At 58.6% G+C, this 27,827-nt stretch overlaps 1 protein-coding gene across 8 annotated transcripts in view; it reads right to left on the bottom strand.

Annotated features, from left to right (window-relative positions):
• Window positions 1-27,827, bottom strand: part of SRCIN1 (SRC kinase signaling inhibitor 1) — a 68,921-nt gene that overhangs the window by 10,464 nt on the left and 30,630 nt on the right. For 4 of the 8 annotated variants that reach the window (XM_070227440.1, XM_070227439.1, XM_023652647.2 and 1 more), the window contains 15 exons: window positions 22,944-22,967; window positions 19,106-19,301; window positions 18,281-18,479; window positions 17,751-17,844; window positions 16,369-17,243; window positions 15,184-15,276; window positions 14,902-14,945; window positions 14,424-14,611; window positions 13,225-13,400; window positions 8,357-8,487; window positions 8,056-8,203; window positions 7,472-7,718; window positions 6,769-7,003; window positions 5,007-5,161; window positions 4,514-4,666 (listed from right to left, as the gene is read on the bottom strand). In XM_070227440.1, the coding sequence (XP_070083541.1) occupies window positions 4,514-4,666; window positions 5,007-5,161; window positions 6,769-7,003; window positions 7,472-7,718; window positions 8,056-8,203; window positions 8,357-8,487; window positions 13,225-13,400; window positions 14,424-14,611; window positions 14,902-14,945; window positions 15,184-15,276; window positions 16,369-17,243; window positions 17,751-17,844; window positions 18,281-18,479; window positions 19,106-19,301; window positions 22,944-22,967 (2,958 nt within the window). Of the gene's footprint in view, window positions 1-4; window positions 1,501-3,802; window positions 3,926-4,513; window positions 4,667-5,006; window positions 5,162-6,768; window positions 7,004-7,471; window positions 7,719-8,055; window positions 8,204-8,356; window positions 8,488-13,224; window positions 13,401-14,423; window positions 14,612-14,901; window positions 14,946-15,183; window positions 15,277-16,368; window positions 17,244-17,750; window positions 17,845-18,280; window positions 18,480-19,105; window positions 19,302-22,943; window positions 22,968-27,827 lie in introns of those variants that run through there. The other 4 variants (XM_023652644.2, XM_070227437.1, XM_023652648.2 and 1 more) reach the window with 2 other exon arrangements.

Genomic DNA, 27,827 nt, shown 5'->3' with positions numbered 1-27,827 from the left:
GTGGGAAGAGAAACAGAGTTGGGGTTGGAAATGGGATCATATAGGACTCCTAGATACCAAGTGGAGCCTCTGGGGCTGGGACCTCCTTGGTGGGCCCTTTGAGACCTGGAAACCGTTCCCTGGCTCCACATCCCTGTCCAGGACTCCCTGGACCTCCACACTCTGAGGCCATGTTTAAGGCCCCTCTGCAGGAGAGGGGACAGGGGCCCCCAGCCAGGTTCCCAACAGCTCCTGAGTGAGAATTCTTTGGTAATTTCCTTGAATAGCCCAGGGACAGCTGGTGACCTCCTGGGGGAGCCACTTCTAAAGCAAGTGTCCCTGGTAGCACTCCTACTCCTGGCCAGGGGCACCATCCTGGGCCCAGGAGAACATGTCTGAGATTTGGGGGATGGAGGGTGTCTTAATAACGGCAGACAGACCAGGACTGGCAGCACCAGGCCCATGTCTTCCTCCAAATGGGAGGACAAGGGTGAAGTCTCCCTAGGGATGGACAAGTCCGGCCCCTTGAACCACCCCAGGTACCACGCAGGCCCAGAGGAGCCCTAGGATCCAGAGGCGCAGGCAGAGAAACAAAAGAGACAGAGAGAGTCAGACAGGAGAGGGGGAGGGGAGCGCAGGGATGGAAAAGGGGGAGAGAACTTTATTTGTTGGTTTACAGATACAGAGCAGAGGGGAGAGGCCCTGGTCCCTGCCTGGGCTGGCTGGGCTGATCCCTGAGTAGGCCAGCTTCCCAGCCTCCCTCAGGATCTGCCTGCAAACTCCACCCTGGCGCCAGGCTCCCAGGAGGGTGGCAGGAGCTGAGAGGAGGCCAGTGGGAGGAGGGGGCTGGCATAGTGGTCCTGCAGAGCCCTCTCCCCCCTCAAGCTCTGAAGACCAAGAGACTGGAGCATGAAGGCAGGAGGGGAGGACAGGGGAGGAGGCAGCCACCTGGGGACCAGGGGGCAGGGGTAGAGGGCTGCCAGGGGGGCCCGTGGCAGGAGCCGTGCCCATCTGGCTCAGGGTGGCTTCCAGCTCCCGGAGAGTTTCCTCTAGGCTGTCCATCCGCTGGGTGGTGGCACCCCTCACTGTGCAGCCCAGGCCAGCAGCAGGCTGGCCACTGCAGGATTGGGCATCATGTCCAGAGTCACTGTGGGTCTCCTCTGGGTGGGTCTCAACAGTGGAGGGCTCCTGAGCCCCGTCGGGGGCTGGTCCCTGAGGACAGGGAACCCCGGCTCCTCCCTCCTCTGGGCAGCAGCCCCCTATCCCCAGTCCCTTGAGAGCTGCCCCTTCCTTCTTGGGCATCAAGCTGCTCCTGGGCTGGGAAGCCTCGGCCACCATCCCTGGCGGGGCCCATAGGCCATCCCAGCCCCTCCCGCTGCCAGCCAGGGTCCGAGGTCGTGGGGTGGGGGGCGTCCTGGAACCGGGTTCCTCAAGCCTGGCCTCCAGTGGGGAGGGAGGGTTGGGGGCACACTCCGTCAAGATGATCCGGGGAACACAGAAGGTCCTGGGGCCTGGGGCAGCCTGGGGGGGAGAAGAAAGACAAGGGAGAATGTGATCCATGCAAACCAAAACGCTCCAAGCCGGGATGGGGGTTGGACATGGATGAGCCTGGCCCCTTCTTTTCATACATGGGGAAACTGAGGCAGGGGAGGGTCCTGACTGAATTTACCCAGCAAGTTAGGGGCAAAGCTGAGAGTAGAAGTCAGGCCTCTTTCCACCACACCCTATGGTCTCCCACTGTCCAGAGGAGACGGCAGTTTCCCCAGAAGCACAGACACGTGTGTACTTCTCATCACTCGTGTTAAGTCCGGAAGCAGGTCTCACGGGTGCTCCCACGAGTGTGCCCATCTGTACGATGGGGTGATGTGAGGCTGGTAGAGAACCAAGTGAGCTCACGTGGGCGTCTGCTTAGAACAGTGCCCGGCACGTGGTAAGTGCTCAATAAATAGTAGCTCTTTGTTGAGTTGGACTGAGTGACTGAGACGGGCAGCCCTGTGCGGGTGGAGACCGGTGTGGGTCTCTGGCCTCTGATGATGGGGCTGTCATCCTCATCTCAGGCCAGAGATCCTGGGCCCCCACCCCCTGCTTTCAGAGCTTTCTCCAAGGGCTTCACAGCCACAAGGGGAGGGGCTCAGCCAAGGCCCTCTGCTGCACACAGGCTCCGCAAAGCTGGAGCGTTTGCTTCTGTGTGAGCGTCCCCAGCTCTGGCTTTGGTAGGGGCACAGAGAGAGACCCCCAAACCCCCAGCTACCTCCAGTGAATTCTGGTCTAATTCTGAGCAGTCTCGTGCTGGCAGGATCACATATGTCTTCATCTTTAATCCTCACTACAACCCACAAAATGGCTACTACTCTTATTGTCCCCACTTTACAGATGAGGAAGTCAAGGGTAGGGGTCACGTGATTCACCCAGGGTCACTTACTCACAGCTAGCTAGTGGCAGAGCCAGGATTTGAACCCAGGCAGTCTGACTCCAAGTCCAGTGCTCTTTCCACTAAAAGGAGCCATGGGGAGATGTGTGGAGGCCAGCAGGGACCCCAAGCCCCCTCCCAAGACAGCCCGCCCAGCCCTGCCACCTGCTTACCTGGAGGTGGGGGTGCAGACTGGGAAGGCAGAGAAGTGACCCATGCCCGCTGGCTCCACTGCCTGATGGCACCTCAGGACGCAGAGGGTCAGCCAGCCCAAAAGGCCAGCAGAAGGGCTTGGCCCACTGGACCCCTTCAGGATTGGTTCCCAGGGCCAGAAAGGGGCAGGGCCTGGGCGCAGCAGGCCAAGGCGTTGAGGGCACAGCCAGCTGGGGGGGCACCCTTCCACACTGCTCTGTGCCCCCCTCTGCCCAGCAGACAGCACTGTCCACCTGTCTGGTGCCTGTCTGCTCCCCCTAGCCAGGGAGCCAAAGTGCCACCAGGCCTCAAGCCAGCCCAGAAATCAGGTGGCGGCCAGCATGGATGCCTCTGTGGGCCAAGGAGAACCAGACAAGGCAGGTGACATGTGTGTGCATGGGAAGCTATCCTCCTCAGAGCAGAGGCCCTCCTGCCCCATCCTGACTGGGCAGAGGGAGAGATTCCCAGACCACCATCCCCCAAGCACAGTCCCCTGGGGGTACAGAGAGCAGGTCCACCCCCAAATTCCCAAGAAAGAATAAAGAGGAAATAAGTGCAGCAGGACAGCAGCAAGGACTGAAGTTAGAGAGAGGAAGAACTTTCCAACACTGTGAGAGAGAACCAGCAGCCAAGGAAGGGTGTGGGTTTCTTCCATACCAAGCTCCCTGACCAGGTGGGGCCATGGGCTGGAGGGAGGCCGTCAGTGAGCCTTCCTCCTGGCGTATCCTGGCCCCCAGTGAAAGGCATAGATTCCAGTGGGAGAAACGGAGCCCCCACCTGGCACAGGCAGAGAGTAAGGGGACCAGGCAGAGACTAGGCAAGGGTTCAGGCCAAAGTCAGGTTTGGAGCTGGACCTAAAGTCATGTAGTGAGCAACACCCAAACTCTAATCTTAGACCAAGACAAAACCCAGGCTTCGGGCCAGACCAAACTCGGGCTGCAGATTGGAACAAAATATCCAGGCCACCAAGGGCCAGACTCGGAATCAAGCCTGTAAGAAAACACAGACCCATGGGGCCACCAGATACCAGGCTGCAGGGTCTCCAGGAGGGAAGGGAGGGTTACACCTGTCCTTGAAGCTGGGGAGGGGGAGTCTGCGTGGTAAGGCTGTGGCTGTGGCAGTGGCGGGACTGGAGAGGTGAGTAAGCGTGAGAGGTGAGGAGAGGAAGCTGTGGAGGCACAGGCAGAGAGAGCGCCGTGAGAGGTGGGGGCAGCCCGTTACCTTCCATGGGGGGCCCGGGGCTGAGCCCCTGGGGGGCCCCAGGTCCTGGGGGGACAGCAAGGTGGGGATCGGCTGGCGGCGGGGCGTGGGGGGGAGGGAAGACACTGAGCTTCTCTCAAACACCTGGGGAGCAGAAGGTGGGGGCAGGTTTGGAGGAGAGGGCACAGAGAGGATGGGGGTGCTGGCCCACGGCCCAGGTGACCATGGGAAGGGGTGGCCTGGGCTGGCACTGGGACCCCAGCCTCACTCCTTGGACCCTTCCCATGGCCACTGGCCACTCTGCCCCCTAGAGGCAGAGTGTCCAAGGTCTCCAGCCACTTGGGGAGGGAGGCTCAGAACACTTGGTATGGGTGACCTAAGTACTCGCAGGGGCTCGAGGCACTTGGGTATGACGGGTTAAAGTACTCTGTTCTCAGAACACTCAGCGATGGGGCTCTCAGAGCACAGGGGTCTCAGGGCAGCTGGAGGGTCTCAGGGACTACAATAAAGAAACTCAAATCTGCAAGGAGGGACTCTAGACCCCCTCCCCCATTTTACAGTGGAGAAGAAATTGAGGCAAGAAGGCTGGGGTCCTGAACAGGCCAGCCTCAGCAGGTAGCCCGAGAGGCCATCCACCTGTCCTAGTCCAGCCACCTTGCCCTGGGGTCAGCTTGTCAGGAAAAGGGAGCCGGCCTGGTTGATGACTCAGGGCCAGGAGGGCCCCTGACCCACCTCCAGCTCTGCGATGATGCGGTCCTCATCGTCCTCATCCTTGATAGCAGAGGCCATGATGGGCGGCGTGGAGGCTGGGCGGGCCACCTCCGACACCGTCCGGCGCAGCTTCACTTGGGGCTTCTGCACCTCCAGCTCCTCAGACTCGGCCTTCTGCAAGGTGCAGGTCCCCGTCAAGACGAGGCTCTGTGCCCCCTCCTGCACCAGCTCACCTCCTAGGCCCCATCAGTTCCAGACCACCTCCCACCTGCCCCAGCTCCTCATCTGCTACTTCCTCTGTCCCCTGCCAGGATGGCCCCCAATAGGCAGGGGCCTGGGTTGCGAGCAGGACAAATACACAGGGATCTCAAGCCAGAAGTGGTCACCATTGGCCAGCCCCCTTCTTTCCTTCCACTTCCCCTGAGAGAGGCCACCCCAGAGAGTCTCCAGAGGTCATCTCAGGCATGGCCCCCACTCAGCTCCTCTTGTCCCCAGCCCAAGATGGGGGTGGTACCTTGATGAAGGCTGAGTCCTTCTTGCTGGTGACCACAACCTCTCCTGTGCGTGTGGTGGTCAGGCCATGGGAAGAGGGAAAGCTCCGGCGGGGAGGGGGCGGTGGGGGCGACTTGGAGGGCTTCTCCGTGCGGTACCGGGGCACCGTCAGCTCATCTGTGGGCAGCCAAGGGCCTCACGTCAGAGACCTGTAACCCTGCAGTCTGCGCGCCACATCTGACTCCAAGGGGATAAACCTCGCTCCTTCTTCCCGGGAGGAGGGGAGAGGAGAGCTCAGGGGAAAGGACACAGGCTCCATCCTCCTTCTCCCCCACCTCCCCTGCAATTCAGCCCCGAGCGAGCACTGTCACTCCTCCTCTTCCAGCACTCCCACCCCTTGCTAGCCAAAGTGTGGCCCATGGACCAGCAGCACCAGCAGCACCTGGGAGCTTGTTAGAAGTGCAGAAGCTCAGGCCCACCCAGAGCTACTGAATCAGAATCCACATTTTTGCAGCTCCCTGGGTGACTTGACGCCCACATTCAAGTCTGAGAAGTGCTGCCATAATCCATCTCTTTCCCACCGCCCCCCAGCCCCCGCCCTGGCACAGATCTTCATCCTTTCTCCATGAAGCGAGAGCAGTTACTAATTGCAAGAGCCTGGCCCTGCACACCAGGCTTTCCCTTCCCCCAGTTCTTTTGGGGGTGGGGGCTGTTTCCAGGGCAACCTGCAGAGAAGTCCTCACACTTGACACTCCTCAGCCTTTGATCCCCCAGTGGCTCCCCATTACCCCAAACCACATCCAAGCCCCTTGGCCCAGCACCCTCCATGCCTGCCAATCTTTCAGCCTCAGCTCTACTCACTACGCCTGGCCTGAACCCTTCTCGCCAACAGCACACACCTCTGGGCATTTGCTCTCAATGTTCCTCTCCCTGGAATGCCTTCTCTCACTGGCCTACTTGTTCTCAAGACTCCAGCGCAAAGACCCCTCCTCCAGGAAGCCCTTCCTGCCCTCCCAGGGCCTCCTCTAGGACTGCACAGCATAGAGCTCCTCTCTGCTGCTGCTTTTAGCACCTGCGTCCTATTCCTGGTTCACACACTAGGTATGGCCTGGGGCAGACGACTTAGCCACATTGAGCCTTAGTGTCCTCATTTGTAAAATGGGAATGATTCCTGTATCTGCCTCCTGGGGTTGTTGTGAAATTATAAGGATTAACATATAGAAAGTGTTTGGAGCAGTTCTTGTCACACAGTAAGCGCTTGATAAGCATAAATGGTGGTATTATTCCCCCACTAGATTTTAAGCTTCCGGAAAGTGAGCAGCGTCTTCTCTCCTTATCCCCAGCACCGAGCATGCAGTAGGTGCTTAGCAAATATGTGTGGTAGGAATTAATAAATGAATGATGACTGCCGTTTCTGGTCTGGATTTCTGCCCTCCCTGTGAGCTCACAGGCTCCAAGAGCACAGGAGCCACATGCGTATGGATCAGCACTGCCTGTCTGTATGAATGCAGACCCTGTCTGGACTCACTCATCCTCCCTATGTGGTCCTCTCAGTAGCAGTCAGGGCAGCGGAAAGACCCTGGATAGAATCCAGTTCTACCTTATCCTTCTGGGTCGACCTTTAGTGGCTGAGGGTTGGGCTGCTGACGGCCCGGCACCTCCCTGCTCTGGCAGCCTGATCACAAAGATTCTTACCCCCTGTGCCTCCCCCATCAACCTGACAGCTCCTGGGATGGGGCTCCCCTCCTCTGGGCTCTTCACCAGCCCCCTCCCAGCCCCCATACCTGAGCCCCTCCTCCCACTGGGTTCCGTTCGGGGGGCTGCCTTCTGGCCATGGGGGACCTTGGGGGGCTTGTGGTCAGGGGTGGGGGCCGGGCCTGGGTGGGCCTTGCTCGCACAGTCCAGGTCAGGGATGGCCTTCAGCAGCTCTGCCTGTGTCTCTTCCAGCAGCCGGTTGATGTCCTTGGCGCTGTACTGAGTCAGGGCTGCCCGCTTCTCCTCCCAGTCCCGCTCGGCAGCCTTGAGAGGAGGGGGCAAGAGTCAGGACCAGAGCAGGTGCCTGCTGCTGGGCCTCTGCGGCCCCAGTCCCCCACCAGCCACACATGCAAGGAAGGGAAAAGGAAGCCTCACATCTGGTCTGGCCCCTGGAGGACCCTCAAACTTATCCTTGGGTATTACATGCTTTCCCCAGGAGTATAGAATGTCACCTTCATTATATACCACTCTCTTGATATACTTGGACCTGTTTGGGGACATTGTATTCTGTTTCATTGACTACAGAGTCTATTCTTATGCAAACACCACACTGCCTTAATTATTATAGCTTTATGATATGCTTTTCTGTCTAGCAGGACTAATGCTGCCCTCAATATGCTTCTCAGACTTCCTTCTCCCCCAGAAAAAGCACCCATGCGTTGGCACTTCTCAACTTAGGATGGTGTAAGAAAGCATGGGCCTAGCTCATGCCCCCCGTCCCAGGCCCAGCACCTCAACAGACACAGCCTTGTCCACGCTTCTCTTGCCAGGAGTGTCCAGGCCTTTGGTGGGGTTGCCCCCCTTGGGGGTGGGAGCGGCTCCCTCAGTCGGCCCACTCAGCTCATGGATATTCAGCGGCGGGCTGGGCGGCGGCATTTCGAAGTCCAAGCTCTTGTTGAAGTCAGTTTCGGCCGTCACCTTCTTGGGGGACTGACTCAGGAGGTTGTTGGGGGGTGGCCACACACCCTCGTCCACTTGCCTGGGGTTGGGAGATTTAGGAGCAGCTGTGAGGCCAGTAAGGTGCTGGCCCCATGGGAGGAAACCAGGCCTGAGGGAGGCAGGGTGTGAGGAAGGCTCTGGGATGTGGCAGGACAGGTGGAAGGGCCCGGGAGGAGTGACTGCATCCAGCATAAGGGACAGCCAAGAGTACAACACGCGAGGGGTCACAGGTCAGAGTTGAGGTGCAGATCCAGTCGGCACATCAGTGACCTTTGGGGAGTCAGGCTAAGGAGTCAGGCCCATCTATGGATCTGGGCCCAGTGTGTGACCCCATGGGAAATCGGAGGTCAGAGATAAGAGGTCAGGGATAGAATGACCTTCGGATCTGGGCCAGCGTGTCTGTGACCCCACGGCAGCGCTTGAGCAGCCCGTCCAGGCGCTGTGGCTCCTCCTTCAGGAACTTCACGGCCTCCACCTCCACGCGCAGCACCACCCTCATCTTGCTCTGAAGACCTGGGAAGTGAGCTGAGGGGACAGAAGGAGTGAGCTGGGGAGGGGGCAGCTCCGAGGACTGGGAGGCTGGGCAGCAGGGAGGGTAGTGCCTGGGGCTGGGGGTTGGGGTGCAGCAGGGACTCCCGCCCGGGACCACGTGCCACACTCGCTGGTCCCCCGGCTCACCCTTGAGCTCAGTCAGCGTCTCCCCAAGCTGCTTCAGCACCAGTGCCTTCTCCTCCAGCTCGGGCCCGGGCACCAGCCGGTGGTTGTGGGACATGTCCCTCTGGATCTTCTCTACCGACTTCTCCAGGTCACTGCAGCCACAGAGAGACCCTCTCAGCCCCTCTGGCCCCAGCCCAGCCCCCTGAAATTGGGCAGCTAGAAAGAAATCAGGCCACCAGTCAGATCAATGTTAGAAGTTATCCACTAGGCCAATGGCCAAGTGAAATCAGAAATGCCAAACCTCTGAGATGAGACCTCAGAAGAGCAGCCTAACAGGGCCCTGGGTCCCCTCTTTGAAGTTCTGACCTCAGCAACATCAGTACAAATTTCTCTCCCTATAACTTGCATCCTCTGATTCTCATTCTGCCAAGAAAGCAGCAGAGAACTTGGCAGCCTTTCAGAGAACAGAAGGCAGCTGTGTGTGCCCCTAAGAGGTCTCTTCTCTTGTGCAGTGGCACTGCCATGTCCATCTACCTTTTCTCAAACACTCCAGACACTCAGCCTCTTTCCTTGAGGACAAAACTGCTCTCAATTTTCAGCTGGTTTACGATGAGCTTGTTTAAAATCCCACATCTTTCTAAAATGTAAATCGGAACAAGTCACCACCCTCTGTGTTGAACCCTAAATGGATCCCATCATTTGGAGGCTAAAATCCAAACTCTTCAATGCAGCCAAGAAGGGCAGGAGAGTAGGAGTTGAAAATTTGGCTCTAGAGTCAGACAGATCCCAATTCCAATCCCAGCTCTGCCTGTTCCGGTGGAGAGATCTTGGACAAATTACTACTATCTCCAGGCCTCAATTTCCTCATCTAGAAAATGGGGGTGGTAAGAGTTCTTCCCTCCTGGGGCCACAGTGAGGATTAAATGAGGCTATGCAGATGAGGAAGGGGTCAGGCCCTGTGGGCTGCTTGGATTTTCCCTCCAGCCACATCCCCTGTTCTCATCTGGCTTGCTTGTTTAGAACCATCCAGAACTTCTCTGAGGTCCTTGCATGTGCTGCCCTCTCTAGGCCTTTATAATACCATTTCTTCTGCCTAGAACACTCCATTCACCCATACACATGCACACATGTATGCACGCACACATGCACACGTGTGACTAATTCCCACTCATGCTCAGGTCTCAATGGGAACCTCTCCCCAACTCCCTACACTGGGGTCGGGGGTCTGCTTCCAGCTCCCCAAACCCCTGGAGCTCCTGTTTGCTGGGCTGTGCAGCTCCAGGCAGGCAGGGACCACATCCTCCGGATTCATCTCCGATTCCCAGCACCTGGCCTGGTGCCTGGAGCAGAAGAGATGTCTGGTAAATAATTGTGGAATGAGTGAATAAGCGAAAGAAATGAACTGCTGCCCAGGTAGGTCATCTCAGTTCTGTGCCGGAGTCACCGACATCCCTGACCCACATGCCGGACTTTACATCCGTTCCTGTCAAATCTCATCTGTGGGATTTCAGTTCAACAATCCAGGTGGGAACGACTTCCAAATCTCAGCCCTACTATCCAACAGATTTGTTCCCCATCAAAGCTCTGTGTCATCAGCAAATCTTATCAGCATGCCTTACACATCTTCATCCAACTGGCAGGGGAAGACAGACGATGTTGGAGCCAAAGACAAACTCCTATGACTCAACACCACCAGTTCAAGAACGATCTTTTACCGAGCACTTGCTGCCTCCCAGGCGCCACATCCAGCCCTTCATTGCTATTACCTTATTTAATCCTCACAACAAATCCTGTGAGTGGGAACCATTTTTACTTCCAGTTTACACATTGACAAACAGTAGCTCAGACACTAAACTACATTTCCCAGCCTCCCTTGCAGTTTGAAGAGGCCATTCGAATCAGGTCTAGCCAACGGAATATGAGTAGAAGGAGGACCTGCTGCTTCCAGGCCTGGCCCATAAAAACCTCCCTGGAAGCCCCTCCATGCTCTTTTCCCCTTCTTGTTGATTGAAAGGCAATGATCTCGTGGGTGATCTTGGAAGGCACATATTGAAGATGGCAAAGCCGCCATTAGCCTGGGTCCCAGAATGACTGCATGGAGGAGGGCCACTCCACTAACCCACCCAATACTGTGCCACGAGAAAAAAAGATCTGTCTATTACTTTTGAACTATTACACAATTTGTTATAGCAGCTACCCCAACTAATTAATTAGCTACCCGAACTAATACAACAGGCTTTGGCATTAAGGAAAAAAAAAGAGGCTCAGGGAGATTAAGTAACTTGTCCAAGGTCATATACCTATTTTGTGGCAAAGCAGTATCTACTCACGTCTGACTTCAGCCATTGGGTTCAGCTGCATCTCCTTCCACACTGGACTAACATCACCCCACACCCACCCACGGTCCCACCCAGCCCTCACTCCGCCACATGGGAAAGAACTCTCCTCTGCTGTGTGTGACACCTGACTGGCTCAAAGCGTGCCTGTGTGTAAAAAGGTCACTCCCAAACGTCACTTTGAGGGAGAAAGGACCCTCATTTGAAGGAGGACTCAGGTAGGCCTTCAGGAGGAGACAACACTGCAATTCTCAGGCCAAAGGGACGAGGCCTCCCTTAAGCTCAGTCAGCACCTGGATTTTCTGACCGTGCAATCTGCTAAAGTTTTAGAGCCCCTAACTCGGGCAGGCTCTGCAAATGAGTCCCAGACCAGCCCAAGTCTAGACACTGGGATCAGAAAGTGTCCTGGAAGGGCCGAAATGGGAGGGTCAGGACAGAACCAGCTATATAATTCGAAGAAGATTCAAATGAAGATTTTGCCCCTAATTGAAAAATTATTAAATTATTAAGAATTTCAAGACTGCAATAGCAGAGCATTAAACCAAGCCATGGGGCCCTTACGAACTTACGGACTGTGTGGGGCCCTGCGTGACTGTGCAGGTCGCATGCCTACAAAGCTGGCCGTGGCTTAGGCCAAGTTAGGCTCCAGAGGCCAAAAGGTCTCAATCAGCAGAGGCTGCCTCTAGGGGCAATGTCTAGACAGAGCTCAAGCGCTTGGCTAAAAGGACAGGTGAGTGAGCTAAGCTGAATAAAGCACAGAATCAGCCTTAACTTACAGCAGGATGCCAGGGCAGGAGGAAGGGGCAGACTGTAGCGAGCAAGAGCAAGCACACAGAGCAGGGGTAAAGATAGGCCTGCTGGTCGACCTAACTCCTGGGGAGGCTATGAGGGCTGGGCAGGGAGGGCCCTCATGGCCAAGCCGGCGCCACTGCAGGGCTGGTGTGCAGCCAAGCGCAGACCCCACCCCAAAAAGGCAGGAGCCCCCTTCAAAGTGGATGCAGAATCCTGCCAGAAGCAGCATATCAGCACCAAGCTCTCTCAAGTGAGCATTCTGAGTAACAGGTTTGATAACAGGGCAGGGGTGACGACTACGCGTTCCTGAAGAACTGAGGTCCCCAGGAAGCTGAGGACCAGACACTCATATGACAGAGCACAAATCCGTCCTTTCATCTCTTCTGCCTCTGTGCTTTTATATTTCCTTTTATTTTCCTTTAATGTCTCAGGAAAGTTCCTTTTGAAAATTCCAACCCAGCTCTTCTGCACTGAGTGAAAAGGGGCAAGGAAAGGACAGGAAAGTTGGGTAAATGGAATTCCCTGGGGGAGGAGGATGGCAGCTGCCAGTCTACTTGGAGATGTGACTGGAGTTGTCACCAAGCTTTCACACCTGGAGTGATAGGGTGGCTGCTGCTGGCTTATTTCCAAGTGGGATGGGCCCTTATTTTATCTCAGCCACAAGGGGTCATGTGAATCCTTGCCTTGTGCCTCCCTGAAATGCACATGTACCACCAGGCTGTGTGGGCCCCAGGCTGAGGAACAGGGACCTTTCTCAAGAAGCCTCTTTCAAGAGGTACAACCCAATATGACTTGGTGAGGAAGGTGGGCTCCTCTGAGCAGCCTCTCCTGGCTCCCCTAGTCTCTGGCCAGTAGAACCCCAGCTCTCTCTGGAAGGAACTGCAAAAATCCTAATACTGGGCACAAATGATAAAGCCAACGAGCAGGAAGGGCAGAAACTGCCCTGATCGTACAGCCTCTCAGTGCTGGAGATGGACCTCGGGTCCCCTTGTGCCCTGTGCCACCAAGAGAGAAGCCAGAGGAAGGAGCAGACCTCTGTCTCAGACCCCAATGACTGACAAGGCAAGGCTGCAGCAGGGTGGGGGCACTCACTCCGAGGAAGGACAGTGAAAGGCAGCTTCTCCCTTCAATGGTGCCAGACAATCGAATCTTGGCCAGACAGCCGCTTGCTAAATTTGGATCAGAAGACTGTCTTCTGTTAACCCTTCCATGTCTAAGCATTTGGGGGCTGGCTGTTCTCTGAAAAAGCTAGAGCCCTGTTTGAGCTGCACCAGGATGGGAGGAGGATTTTCCTTGGTTATACCTGGTCTCAGAGCTCAGGGAATTGGAGCGTGGTAACTGTGGCTGGTCAGCACCAAGCTGACCAAGCTGGCAACACCTAAATGCTCCACCCAAGGGTCAGTTTGCACAGATCACAGGCCACAATGAAAGCAGGCAGAGGGCAGAGTGAAATCCGGCAGCTGGCCACCTGAGAGTAAGGCTGCAAGCCACGAGGAAGCCAGACTGTGGACCACTAGAAAGCAAGAGCATAGCACAAGCAGGCATCAAGCCAGAAAAAAGAACTCAGGAATTGTGCCAGATGGTCAAAGGTTTGTGGGTCACAGAGAAATCAGGCCACAGAGAGAGAAATCAGGCTTCAGAACAGACCCTTTGGTCAGCTGTGATTCAGAAGGGAGGGAGCTTCGCCGTCCAGTGAAACCAGGCTGCAGGCCCCCCGGGCCGCACCCCTAGCCCTCCCTCCGCAGCCGAGCCCAGCCTCACTTGAGCTGCTGGGTAATGAGCTCCTCGTCGTTGAGGTAGCGCAGCCGCTCCTCCTCCACCAGGGTGCGCTGCCGCTGCAGCGGGTCCTCCTGCCGCCGCGCCGCCTCCGACACGCGCATGCTCAGCTCCGCCTCCGTGCCCTTCAGCAGCGCGCGCAGCGACTCCAGGTTCTGGAGCTGCGGGACGCAGATGGACGGATGGACTGGGGTGGCAGGGAATGGGGGCGCGCAGCAGGGACAGGGCCGGGAAGGGAGGAGGAGCGCAGAGGACAGCCCGGTGCCGGGCGGGCTCCACAGAAGATGCAGCTGCTCGGCTGTGGCCATGAGCAGCAGCGCAGGGCTGGGATGGTGGGGGGCGGAAGACAAAGTTACGTTCTGGGAAAATATAGAGGCCGGAGAAGGGGATGGGAATATTTGGGGGGCAAAGCGTCGCCCTATGTAGGGCTCTGCCGATCATGCGGTTGCATGGCTGTGGCTTCGATGATGGACTCAAGCACTGGGGTTTGATAGGGTTTCCGTGGCTGGGACGGGAAGACTAACAACGCTTGAACTCAGTTCTAAGGCCGAGTTGGGGCAATGGGTGGGGTGGGGGGAGCGAGATCTTACCCGCTGCCCAGATGGCAACTCTCTGCCTCCTCTCCAACCTGTCTCTGCTCATTATTCTCACCTGACGGACCTTGGGGCCCTCTTGAGGAGCGGGCATAGCGATGCCAGGCTCCTGACTGGTGGGACCATCTGCCAGGAGGGGCAGGGCGGGGAAGACTGTGCGGGCTCAGGAAGGGGGAGCCGAGGGGATCTGGGAAGGGCTTCCGCCCAAGGGACGGGGAAGGGGAGAGCAAGGCGGGGCAGGAGGGAACTGGGACTGCCCTGAGGGATACTGACGCGCGTGGGGGGGGGGGGGCGCTCAGAGGGATGGACTGGGGCTCCAGGAGAGGAGGATTCAGGGAAGGGGAAGGAGGGCTCAGTGAGGGGGATATGAGCGAGGGATGGGGGCTTGGTTAGGGAGCAAAGATTCAGCGAGGGGGTGGGAACTCAAGGAAGGGAAAGAGGAGGGAGAGAAAGGGTTCGGAGAGAGGTAAGAGGGAGCAAGGGATGGGGCGGGACTTGTGGGAAGGGGTGTTGGCCCGAGTGGGTGGGTTCTGGCGGGGCCAGATTTGCGGAGGGGCTGGGCATGGGGAGAGGGCCCAGAGCGGGCAGTACCTGGAGCTTCCGCAATTGCTGCAGCTGGCTGCGCAGGTCACTGGTGCTGTTTTGCAGGCCACGCAGGTGTAGTTGCATCTGCAAACGGCTGATGGCAGTGGGCTGCCCCGCAGGGGTGCTGCTAGCCGAAGGTGGGGGAGGGCCGGACACTGGGGTGGCCCCGCTGCTCCTGCCGCCTGACCCGCAGGCTGCAGAGAGGGGCCACAGGGATGGAAGAAAGGGAACAAATCCTGAAGGGCCGCGGCAAGACCCTCCCCACTCCCAACCCCATACAGTAGCCAGAGAGGCATGTGGCTCTGCTCCCCTCCCCAACTGGTGGTCAGCCCTTCTGTGGGAGCAAAGCACCAGGGCTAAGGTGATCACTCTTATCCACTGAAGCCCAGTCACGTAGCTATTGTTCAGTCCCCATTTTACAGATTAGGAAACTGAGGCTTGGAGAAGGAAGGACCTGTGGGGGGTGGGGGAAAGGGTCACTCACGTGCTGAGGGGGTGGCTGCTCCATTGGAGCCTTCAATCTTCTCACTGTAAAAGATGGCCATCAGGGGGCCAGGCTAGCCCCAGACCCTCAAAGCTGGGTGAGACCTAACATAATCTCCCAGTCCTCTGTTCTCAGGATGGAGTCCCAGAGAAGGGAAAGGGCTCACCCAGGGTCACAGGGCAAGATATTGTCAGAGCTGAGCCCGGGGCTCCTGCTGCCCACTTCCCCTTCCTCTTGCCTCAACCACAAGCCCTGGCAGTGGTGTTGGGAGAACAGCCTCACCTGGGGGTCTCAGGCTCTGAGCCTCGCAGTAGGGCACTCTGCACCAGGCCTGTGAGGCTGGCAATCTGCTTCTCCATGGCCTCCATGCGTTCCCTGGGGAGGATGGGGGCTTTGAGCAACCCCTGCTCTGGGCATGGGGTCCCTCCTGCCCAGCCCCCACCATTCCTAAGATTGGCAATTAGATGAGATACCATTCCCTCCCCAGCGCCAGCACACAGACAGTTCAAAGGATCCCAATGCCTAAAGGTCAAGCTCACAGCCCCGGACCCAACATTGGTAAGGCCCTTCTCCACCTGACAGTCGCCCTCTCCCTCTCCAGTCTCATCTCTCACCAGTGGCTCCCCATTGGGCCCCACTCAAGCCTCTCTGTACCTCTGCACATGTTTTCCCCTTGCCTGACATGCCCTCCTCCCTACCTTCTCTTTGAGGCCATCCCAGAGTCCCAACAGCCTTGAGGAGTCCCTCCTCCCACAGCACTTGTACACCCTCTCAAGGGAAGTGCAAGTATTTCTTAATGTGTCTCTCCCACTACACAGGGCAGGAACAGGGTCTGCCCAACTTGGCATCGACAGTGCCCAGTGCAGGGCCTGGCACACAGGCCACAAGACAGCTGTGTGAATGCAAATGGCTTCTCCTCAGCAGCGCTGCCTGAGGGCAGAGGAGGACAAGTCAGTGCCCTGGTTACTTCCTCCGGCCCTGACCCTTAGGAGAGAGCTGAATGATGGGCAGGAGTCCCCCAGCTGGGAGGCTACCTAATGGAATGTGTTTCTCTGCCCATCCCTGTTTCTTACCAGTACCGCCCCCCCCACCCCCACCCATCAACTTCAGCCGGCCCTGTGCTGGACAGCTCTCATGGCTGCAAACTGAGCAGAACGGCACTACAGAGTGCTAGTTCGGCCTCAACTTTAGTTGGGGAAACTGAGGGTCAGGGAACGGATGCAAACCCAGGTGCCCAGAGTGCTTGACTGGGGCCCTCTTGTCCACCCTTCAGGACTTGTAGACGGAGGGAAAATGGCATATTCGTCTCTCCAATGCCTTCCCCGCCACATCCAAGATACAGTACTCTGGCGACCCCTCAAGACTACTCCGGGTCTACAAAGGACTCCGGGGTCTCAGAGTCCGGGACACAATCCTGCCACAGACTCCAGAGCCCCCTTTGCCTCCCCCATCGCGAGCGTCCCTCACCTGGTCTCCGTGTCCTTGGCTGGCACAGGCGGCCCGAACCCGACGAGCGGGCGCTCCCCAGGTCCGGGGAAGAGCTCGGAGGGCGGGGCTCCGGCCGTCGAGGAGCCCCCAGCGCTGCGGCTCTTGCCTCCGGGGCTCTCGGCGAAGACCGACGAGGAGCCCGAATCTTTGCGGAAGGACTGGCGCACCGGCGAGCCGCGGCTGGGCGGCCCCGAGTAGGGGCTGTGCGGCGGCTGGGGGCCCCCGGGGGGTGCCGCCACGTCGGCCAGCTTCTGCGGCGACGAGGGCGGCAGGCGGAAGCCGTAGCCGTCGCCGTAGAGCGGGCCACCGCCCGCCGCCTTGTACAGCGAGTCCTCCAGGTCGGACTGCAGCGCGGCGGCCGAATAGGTGCTGAGCGAGCGCACCGAGCCGCGCTTGTAGAGGCCGCCGGCGCCCGGGTAGGCGAACGGGTCGCCGGCGGCCGCGGCCAGGCTCAGGCGGCCCTCGTGGAGCAGCCCGTAGGGGTCGGCGTAGAGGCCCTCGCCCTTCACCAGCACCATGCCGCCCGCCTTGCCCGCCAGGTCCTCGTCCGGCTTCACGTCGCGCCGCTCCAGGATGGCACTGGGGCTGGGGCTGACGCCCGGGGCGGCGGGGGCTCCCCCCAGCCTCTCGGCCGCGTGGTGCACCGGGCTGCCGGCGTAGGACGGCGGGCGCCCCCCGGCGTACGAGAGGCGCGAGCGCGACGGCGAGCCCGATGGCAGCCCCGACGGCAGCCCCGACGGCAGCCCGGACGGTAGCCCCGGCGGCGGCGAGCCGGAGGCCAGGTGCGGCGCTGGCGACAGGTTGTTGAGGCGCCGCGTAGGCGACGACTCCCGCGACGCATACACCATCTCTCTCTGCAGAAGACATCCCCAGAACCCCATAGGGCTGGTCACAAAGGGGATCCCTTGCTCCTTGCTTGAGGAGCCAGCATCATCTCCCCCCTGACGCTTAGGAAGTCCCTTCTGTTTTCTGCCTTCCCTCGCTCCTGCTGCATCTTGGGCCCCTTTCTCATTAGAGTTCCCAGCAGGAGGAAGAAGTGGCAGATGGAGACGCAGCAGAGCGGCAAACCGCGGCCCATCTTATGGTGAGGAGTGGGAAACAAAAGGGGAAAGGGGTGGTTCCTGAGCCAGGCTGTCTAGAGTATCTAGAGGCTGTTAGAGAAATTCTGGGCGAACAAGAGGGGAAAGTGGCAGGTGAGGGGAGGGACTCCATGACCCCACAATTAATGGAGGCCCCCCTCTGCTTCAGCCTCTATGTTCCCTTCTCCAGAGCTGGCCCTGGTCCCTGGTGACAAGTGACTAGACTGCTCCTGGACCCCATCTGCCCAGCCTCCCCAGTGCCCTGGGCATGCCCAGCCATACCCGGAGGTCCCCGTTGGTGAGGTGTGAGCCAGGGAAAGCGGCGTAGAGCGGCTCCTTCCTATAGATCTTGATAATACTGCGGTCCTGGATGTCCCTGGGGGGAGGGGGGAGGTACAGAGGGTCACCATCCCCCAGCCCTGCGATGAGGAGGGGCAGCTAAAACAGGCAGAGGGGAGGAGGGGTGGTAAGGGGCCAGGAGCCTCAACCCCTTCCTAACTACTTGCTCGGTGGATCTCGTGGCTCAGGCTGCCTGTCACCAACACACACACACCTAGCAACCTCCACCCTGTCCATCTCCCCCTCACGCACCATTCTCAGGTTAGCTCAAGCCAACGTGAACCAATAGAGGTGGATGCTCTGGAGGGGAGGAGGTGGGGCTGGGACGATCGGGGGAAGAGGGCGGGGCGGTGGGGCTGTGGGAGGAGAGGGTGAGGGGGTCAGTACAGGGCTGGGGAACGGCCCCGCGGACTCCAGCCGGTTCAGAGTAGTAGTATGGGAAGCCCGCCCCAAGCCCCCGGGGTCACGCCCACCGGACGTCCTCCAACTCGTAGAAGACGTTGCGAGCCTCGTCTTTGATGAGGATGGCGGTGTTGGGCGACTTAAGCATGCCCATGGTGAGCTTCTGCGGGAACATGTGCGCGATGAGTGCGTGCAGCGTGTCCAGGCTGCTGACCTCGTGCGTGATGTGCACGCGCCGAGTCTCCTCCCCGAACTGCAGGAACAGCACCCCTGCGAAGGAGATGCTGCCCTCGCTGCCAGTGCCACCACCACGTCGCCAGCCGGGGGAGCGAGGGGGGCTTTCAGGAGCCCCGCTGGCCGCGCAGAGGCAGGGTCTGAGGCCGGATGCTGTCCCGGAGTGCAGGTGCACCCAGGCACTCCTCATGCTGCCGGCCTCTCAAGGTACCTCCTTGACCCCAGACAGGTTGGAGCCTGGATGAGGAAATTGGGGGCAGGAGCAGGTGGGGCAGAAACTCAGAGGGAGTCGTTGCGTTGCCGAGGGGAGAGAGGTGAGAGGAGGGGATGAAGGAAAAGGGGCTGAGGAAGGGGGTGAGAGAGGCCTAAGGGAGAGAGGAGGCTTGGAAAGAAAGGGGATGCTGAGGGAGAGAGAGGGGTGGGAGAGATGATGGAGAGAGGTGAGGGGAGAGAGAGATGGAGGAGGGCTGGGAAGAGAGAAGCTAAGGAGGGAGAGGAGATTGCTGGGGGTGGGGAGATGGGGAGATGGGGAAGAGAGCCAGAGGCTTCGAAAAGACGGTGGAGGAGAGATAGAATGGTGAAGGGGATGAAGAGGGTTCCAGGGGAGCAGAGCAAAGGGAGGAGCCAGGGGCCAGGAGGAGGATGGACCGGGTGGGCAGTACCTGGCGAGCGCAGCTTGGTCTGGCTGGCGGAGCGGGAGAGGGGCAGGCTTTGTCGGAAGCGATTCATCCTACTGAAGCCCAGGGGCAGCTCGGCCTCCGACATGGTCTCCAGCGATTCCGCAGAGGCGTATGACAGCTTGGCAGCCTGGTCTGCCAGCCCGGGCTGGGCTCCCTGAGTGTGGCGCGAGCTGCGGGTCTGCAGGGGCAGGGCGGGCCAAGAGGAACCAAGCATGAGCCCCTTGGCTCTGCCCGCTGCCCCCATCCAGGCCCGGGGAGCCTCTGCCAGCCAGTGACACACACACACAGGAGGGTCTCCTGGGTTCCAGACTCGCTGTGAGGCTGCACGAGCGTTCCCCAACCTCTTGGGGCCTTGGCCTGGCTGGGACACCCAGCAGGTAAGGAGTGGTCAGAGGACTCAGGCACCCTGGGAAGCCAGACAAGAAACCATCTGAGCAGGAGCCATGGGCACGCCTGCTATTTTAAGCTTCCAAAGAACAACAACAACACAAATTTGTCACCGAGGTGAGCAGCAGAATCGTTGAGCAAATTGGGGCATTAGTTCCAGACATTAATTAAGCGGCGGGTTTGTGAGCAGCGAATTTATCCTTCGTGGAGTTCAGAGAGTTGGGGTGGGGGCGGGAAGCAGGGCCCAGGGAGAAAGCAGAGAGAGCTAGGGACCCCAGGATCCCTCGCAGGGCTGGGCACAATGTCCTTGACTTAGAGTGACTGGGAGAACCATCCCTAACCCCCCAAAGCCAGCTGGACCCCAGTTTGAAAGAGACTACCTGCCTAGTACATGCAGTGCACATGCTAAGCCCGGTGTGATCCACACGCGCACATGGTGTTAAGTGCCAGGCCTACCCCACCCTGCAAGACACATGCTGCCACACAGCCATCGGGCCTGGCTAGCCTCCCGGAAGGCCTCCCCAGGGACCCAGCGGGGCAGCCCCTCGCTGAGAGCTACAGCTGAGGGCGGTAGCTGCTGGGGCTAGGGGAGGGTGTCACCCAGGGACAGTCCCTGCCCCAGGAACAGCTTGATTACCCTCCATGGGGGAGGGCTCACCATGATTTCAATTGCACTTTAAGAGCCTACTTTTGGCTGAAGGCTGGGACTGTCACTCAGGGCTACAGTTCCTGCCATTCTGCCCCAGCCCCGCCCCTCACGCCTGGTTGCTGTCAGAAACTCATTTTTTTAAGGGAGTAAGATAATGAATCAGATTTACATCATTCCATGTTATGTACATTATATACATACATGTATTATATATACATATATTATCAGGAAAAAAAATCACATTTCCCAATTGTATTTTTCTATAAAGTAAGTTGCCTGTTTTTGACAACAAATCACTCAAAACCATTAACATGGGTTATCTAGGGGCTAGGAGTGAGCTTTCTCTCTTTGCTTTATACATTTCTCTGCTGGGTAAATTTTGCACAATTAGAATATATCATTGTCATAATTTTTTTAAAAACAGTAAAAATATCTCTGAAAAGGAATCATTTATTCTCCTCCTCAGCTCCCTCCTTCCCCAAATCCTGGTTAACCCCAAATTAATCTCTATCTTCTGTATTAACTCAATTTACTGCTCCAATCGGATTAGTACTCTTGAAAAGAGACAGCATCTTCCTCTATCGGGCGATGTGCCCAGCTGTCCCCAAAGTGGCCTCGAGGGCTTGGGGATGTAGAAGGTCATATTTGGGGACCTCAGAGGGCATCCAGCCTCAAGCACAGTGCCTTGAGCAGTGGGTGGGCATGGGTGAGTGAGGAGGGAGGCAGTGTCAGACTGGGTGCACCTGGGGACACCTGTGCCCAGACTTTGGACCCTTTGGCTCAGATCTAGGCTGATCACCAGTACCAACCTGTGCCCCTCTCTCTCACCTCAGCCCCGTGACAGTGTCAGGAGCCAGGTCTGAGCTGGTGGTCATGGGGGTGCCAGGCAACTGGAAGGTCAGTGGTTGCCAGGCTGGTGTGGATGAGGGGCTACAGAATTCAGGCAGAATGAGCCAGCCAGCAGGGATGAGTAGGAGTGGCCACAGTGCTGGGGGGCACAAGGGAGATGCTAGTAAGAAGATGGAACAGGGGCCAGAATGATGGGGGACGGGGATGCCAGGGGCTGCTGATGGCAGAGAAGGCAGGAACCTGCCCAGGGAACCCTGGGAGAAGAGCTGCCCACACTCCCTGCTCCGCCAGTTCCTGTCTCCATCCTGGTCCTGTGGGCACCTTCCCCTCCTCACAACCTTTGTGGAAAACCCTCTTGAGAAGAGAGAAAGCACCTTAGTGTTCTCTCCAGCCCTGGGCTGAGACAACAGGGCAGAGAAAAGTGAGACATCCAGAAGGACTTCCTGACTACGAGGGAGATGGCAAGAGAACAAAACAGTAATTCAAGCGGAGCTCGCCAAAGACAGGAAAGGGGCTCCCGGGCGAGGCAGTGAGCCCCTGTCCTTGGAGATGTTCCACAGAGGAGCTGATGACTCCTGGTCAGAGATCAGGCAGAGGGAACCTTGAGCGGGGGTGTCAGGCTAGTTGCTGAGGTTCCCCGTGGCTGTCCACAGACTGGGGCCGAATCACGTGGGAGCTTTTAGAAACATTCTTTCCAGGACCCCACATTCACTGAATCTGAATCTCTGGGGTCTGGGGCCTGAGGCTTGAAACTTTTGCCAGCTTCGCAAGGTGATTCTGATTTGGGAATCAAGTCAGAGCCTGTAATTCTAAAAGCTAACGAGGTAAGCTACCACGGAGGGTTTGCTAGGAGCCAGGCACTGTGCTCAGGACACGCAGTATCTCATTCCATTCTTTACAACAACTCTATGACACAGATATCGTCGTTCCATTTTACAGAGGAGAAACCAAGGCCCCGGGGATTATGTAACTTGCCCCAGGTCACCGAGCTAGTTAGTTAATAGCAGGCTGGAATTCACCACGGGCAGCCTGGCCCTTGGCCGGCTGTGCATTGAACTGCTTCCTCCGCAAAGGCCATCTGCCCGACGCCATGATTCTGTGATTCCCCAAGTCCCTGATTCAGGGACTTCTCTGTGGAAGAATGCATGCAAAGGAGATGCTTGGGGTGAGCTGACGCCCAGGTTGTCTGGGATGAATGCCTCCCACCCTGTCATCATGCCTGGGACTTGAGGGACCGAAGATTCCAGGACACAAGCAGTAGTCTGACTTGGTTCAGTTCTAGGCCCGGGTGCCAGAGAAGATGGAGGAGGCACCTGAGGGTGCTCCCCCAAGGGTCAGCAGGATGCCCTAGACAGCTCTCCAGCTGTGGAAAGTCCAGACTCTCCCAGGAGGCATGAAGGCACCCCTCCCTCAGCTTAGCCCTCCACTTGGGCAACAGGTTTGGGGGTGCAGGGCTATGAGTCTTGCCTGGCACTCAACAGCTCCCCATAGTGGAAAGTAAGGAAGGGATGAGGGACCCATCATAGTCACAGGGCCTCCCTGGAAGATGACATCTGAGTTCAGAGAACAGGGCCCTCAACAAGATCATGGGGTCTAGGTCCCTGCCTCAGAGCCAGCAGTCTCTCCAGGCTGGCGGAAATGTCAGGCAGCCTCTCATTCCCAAATGCCCCTCACGGCCTGAGGAAGCCTGAGCATTCCCAGCCCAGATTCCCAGCAGAGGCAGCCGCAGCTCCTGCACTGGATCCACAAGCCCCTGGCAGGCCCACCCAGACTCTCTCAAAGCAGCAGCCACAGCCTGCAGCCCCAGGCCCACCGCCCGCACCAGAAGGTCCCGTGCAGACGCACACCCTGTGCAAAGCATGTGCAGGGAGGGGTAGGGGCAGGGATGGGAGAGCACATGCAGCTGTCACGGAAGCAGAAGCACCACGCACTGACCTTGAAACTCCAGTAGTTTGGCTGCTGATGGAAATAAGAGAAGAGATGGTTATACGGGGCTGGGAGGAGAGAGTAGGGGCAGGGGCAGGTTAGAGACCCTTGGAGCTCAGCACTCAACCCTGGGACATGGGCGCTCCACCCTCCCAAGAGCAGGAAGGAAACGATGCCTGGTACATGCCATTCTCTACTGAGGCCCAGGACGGCCCTGAGCCGGCGCCAGGCCGGCTGGTGGGGGCTGGGAAGAACCATTCCAGATGTTTACAAGCCATGCATTCTAGTCATGGTAACTGTCCTTAGAGAGTCACAGGTAGGAAAAGGCAAAGATGACTGTGATATGGGGAACCCACAAGACACTGGCAGAGATGAAGAAGAGCTGCAGGGTCAGAGAAATGGTATCTGGTTGTGGCAGGCCAGGAAAAACTTCCTGGAAGAGGTGGCATTTGAGCTGGATCTTGAAAAATGAGCAGCTGGAGACTAGGAGGAAAGGCATGCTGAGCAGAGGGGACAGCATGGGCAAGTGCTCAGGGGCCGGCAAGCCAAGAGTGTGTTGAGGGAATAGTCGATCGTCCAATTTGGCTGGGTTGCAGGGCCTGGAAAAATAGCAGATTAGGCTGCAAAGAGGGGCTGGGGCCAGAGGAATGGGCTTAAATGCCAAGTGAAAGTATTTAGACTTAACTGGGTGGATGAGCAGAAAGCATCAGAGTGAAGCAGAGTGGGATCGGAAGTGGACCCCGAAAGGGTTGATGGGGTGGGGAGTGGAAGAGGGAGGCTGGGGCCAAGGCCAGGGCAGGGACGCCTATGAACATGATGGACCTGGATTACAGAGAAGGGTAAACAGACGCTGTCACCTCACCGCACTGGGCAATAGATGGGGAGTCGTGGGCAGCAAGGGGAATTGGGGAGATTGGGAGCATGGGCAACATCCTATGGCCGGAGAGATGAAAGGGGAGGTCCCCTTGCACCCCTAGAATGGGGGCCTCAGGTTCCTCCTCATTCACAATAACCTAAGGTCACCCTGCTTCCCCTGGAGACCAGAAGGCCTTTCCAGATGGCTAAGGACAAGGAAGGAGTGGCCTGGAGGCTGGGTTGGTTCTTGGCAAAGCTGAGGGCACCCTGCTGACCGGTGCCAGCCTCAGCAGGAAGACAGAGGCAGCAGATGGCCTGGCCCTGGGGTGCCTGGCACCAGCAGACAAGATTCCCCAAGCCTCAGAGCCACTATCAGAGGGGAGAGACATTGAGGGTCTTCGATGGGAGAAGGTCACCATGCCAGGGTGTCCTGTGCCACCTGAATGCTTTAATGGCAGAGAGGAGTCAAGCGCAGTGGCTGAGTGGAGGGGCACTGCTGGGACAGAGGCCTTACGTGAGTGAGACCTGAGGGTCGGGGTGATGCCAGGCTAGGGCTCAGATGAAGAGGTTCTCTCGCCAGGGCTATCTCCATCTGAGCCACAATCCCCACCTCTACCCCCAGCACTGGCTCCAAGAGATGCAAAAAACAGTCACATGCTAGCAGGGGAAGGGAACAGCAAAGTCTGTGCCCTAGCCAATGCCTAGAACAATCTATGGATACATGCCACCCCCATGGGTGCCAGGGGATGCCCACAGGTGCTGAGGGGAGGGGAGGGGCTAGAGTAACAGGCTCTAGCCACAGCTGCCTGTGACGGTGGGGGGGGGGGGTGGCAGAGGGAGTGGACACATGAGGGGCCGGCAGAGCCAGGCAGAGGGCATGGGAGAATTTATGATGAGAGCCATGTCTGCAGCCCTGGTGGTGATGGACAGCTCTGCAGAGCAGGCCGCGGTCCCTCATCCACCACCACCATTACACCATGTACACATGGGCTACCCACAGTGCCCAGCAACACGTGGGTCCCACACCACCACGCACAGACTCTCAGACATCCTCCGATAAGGACATCACCACAAACACACCCAGGGCAACAAAAACACACCCACAAAGGGACACAGCACTTGGAGAGAAGCCCTCCATGATCAGAAACAACCCAGAAACAAAGAGAAACTCAGAGACAGAGATATTCATACGTACACCAACCCCACTCATACACAAACAGGGCGCCCACAGGGCCCTGACTTGCTCACACACACTCCCACAAGCTCCACTCCAGTCACAGAAACACAGAGACACTGGCACCATTCACACACACCTTCTCCAACATCCCCCCCCAGAGTCACAGAAACACACAGAGACATGGATACCCATTCACAAGTATATACACGTACACACACACTCAGTTGCAGAAACACAAAGCAGTACACAGACACACAAAGAGAAAGTCTCATCCCTCTTTCCCCCTACTAGCCAGATCATGGTGCCTCTGGCCACTTCAGCCACTGTCCCATGCGTATGATGTCCTAGACATCATGTGTCAGGTAGGGGAACTCCTGATTGAAAAGAGGCAAAGATGCCTCACCCCCACCCGGCCCCCAGTGTCAACACAGTGGACCGGATATGCGCAGATGCACCTCTCGTCTGAGAGAGGGAGACAGGGATGGGGCCCGGCTACAGCCACATTGGCTATGCCCTCAACATGGGCCTGCCTCAGGGCCCCAAGATTGGGCACATCCACGGGGCAGTCAGACCTGGAAGGGAGGAGTCCCTAGCTGGGGCCAGGGGAGAGGACTGGGTAGCATGAGTGCCCCAGGAAAGGCCAGCCGAACCCCATTAGAGGGTCAAGATGGAAGAGTCGCTGCGTCTGTGCCTGGTGAACTTGGAGAGACTGAGAGCAGAGTCCTGGGACTTTTGGCTGTGGCCTGTAGAGCACACGGAGTGAATCCAGCCCCTCCGTCCTCTCTGGAAAGTGGCAAGAATGATCCTCTCTCATGTGGGCCCCACCAGGAATGAGACACATAGTCTCCTGGCAACTCAGTGTCCTGGGAGGGGGAAACGGTAATGGGAAGAGGTCCTTGGGGACCACCCCCTGTCTCTGCCTCCTTCCAGGGTGTCAAACCCATGAGACAGCCTTGGGTGACTGAGAGCAGAGGGCTCCTCCCCTGTTTGCTAAGGTGGGGCTCTCCCCTTCCAACCTCCAGTGCCCTTTACCTCCTCATCCTCTTCCCGGTTGTCTGTTCCCCCTGCCGTGTGCAACACAGCGCCTGATATATAGCAGGCCCTCAACAAATATTTGACCATGAATGAATGCCAAGAAAATTGGACCAGCCCACGGGAGGAAGGGGATGCCTCTGGATACTCTTGTCTGGCACCACTCCCTCCATCTCCTGGCACCTAGCACTGCTCAGCCTTCTGGGCCTTTTCCCTGGGTATTTCCCAGCACCAGAAACCCCCTGGAAGAAGCCCAGTGGGCAGGAAGGGCCCAAGAGAGGTGCGGCTCCCCACCCCAAGCGAAAACCTCAACAGCAGTGCCAAGCTGTCTCCCTCCCCCATACTCAGGGAGGAGTCTCACCTTCCCAGAGGGCAGTGAGAAGGCAAAAATAAAGAAAAGATTGAGTAGAGGAGACCCTGCCAGGGGTAATCACTTGTAAGGAAGAATCCTACAGGAGCGGGGGCAAAATGAGAGGTGATCTGAGAGGGTAAGATGGAAGCCAACCAGCCAACCTCTAGGGACAAGGCTTTCAGAAATGGGGGAGGGAGGGCTTCTCCGGAGACCCAAGGAAGCCAGGCCAGGGAGTCCTCAAACTCCCTGGTGAGAAAAGGAAGCAGCTTCTTCCCTCTGGGAGCTGAGAAATTAACTCAGTCCCTCCTCCACCCTAGGCGCCCTCAGTAGGTTCTTCCGTCCCCCTGCACCTGGTTCTTCCTCCCCCCAACGCCTTGCCCCGGGAGGGGCGGGGCCATGCCCCCTAGGATCCTAAGTCCCGCTGGCTGAGGTCTCTCCGCTCCTCTGGGCAGACGTCCCCTGTGGGCTACTTGGGTGCGTGACCCCTCCTTGACCTCGAGCCTCGACGATGCATCCTCCAGGGAGGGAGGACAGCCAATGGGTCGCACCCCGACTCCTTAATCCCCTGGCTCCTCGTGCACCGGCGCACACGCCCACCTCTCAACTCTAGTGAACACGCGTCCACGTAAACACCCGGCCCCCAGGCTGAGGCTGCGTAACGTGCCCCCGGGGGCACCAGCCTCCCCCCGCGGCGCACATGCCCGACCCCCCCACCCCCAGCTTGTGCTCCACCTCCTACCCCTTCCCGATGCAGAGTGCGTGTGTGGTGGGGGGTGCTGTGGGACCTGCGCTGCGCCGGGGGCGAGGGCGCACCCCGGGAAGGTCATGACTTTCCGAGGTTGGAGGTGGGGGCGCCAGCCGCATTTTGGGGTGGGGGCCTGGCCCACGCGGAAGGCTGCGAGCGCTGTGGGGGAGGGGAGGGGGTGTCTCTCAGGCATCACAAACCGCAATGGCCTGCGCGCCCCCCAATCCGGGACGGCCCCTGGGAGCCGCGGAGCAAGGCTCCCCATCTCGGGGTCCCCGCCCTCCGCGGACCCCAAGGCGGCGACCCCGGCCCCCGCGGCCGCTCCTCCTTACCTGCGGCCACAGGTGTATGTGCGGGGCCCCCAGCCCCAGGTCCCACGTCGGGCGGGGGAGGGAGGGCGGCCCCTTACTCCCACCCGCCCGGGATCTCCCCTCCCCCGGCCGCCTCCGCAGCCGCCGCCGCCGCCGGTGCCCTTTGCTGCAATGCGAGAGCCGCCGCCGCTGCCGAGCCGGCCCGGGCCCCGGTCGCCCCGGTAACCGCGACTCCACCTGGCGCGGCGCGGCGCGCCGCCGTGCACATCCTCTCCGGCCCCCTCCCCGGCGCGGCCCCGCCGGCGCAGCCACGCCAAGGAGCGGCGGAGGCTGGTGGCTGCGTCGCCGCGGTCACCCGATACGCCCGCCCGCCCGCCCGGGACTCGGGTTGCAGGAGGGAGGGAGGTTAGACAGCCTAGTG

Source organism: Equus caballus, chromosome 11 (genome assembly GCF_041296265.1).
Source record: "Equus caballus isolate H_3958 breed thoroughbred chromosome 11, TB-T2T, whole genome shotgun sequence".
Lineage (NCBI taxonomy): Eukaryota > Metazoa > Chordata > Mammalia > Perissodactyla > Equidae > Equus > Equus caballus.
Note: the sequence above shows the minus strand (reverse complement) of the source record. Positions and strands in the feature narration are given on the sequence as shown.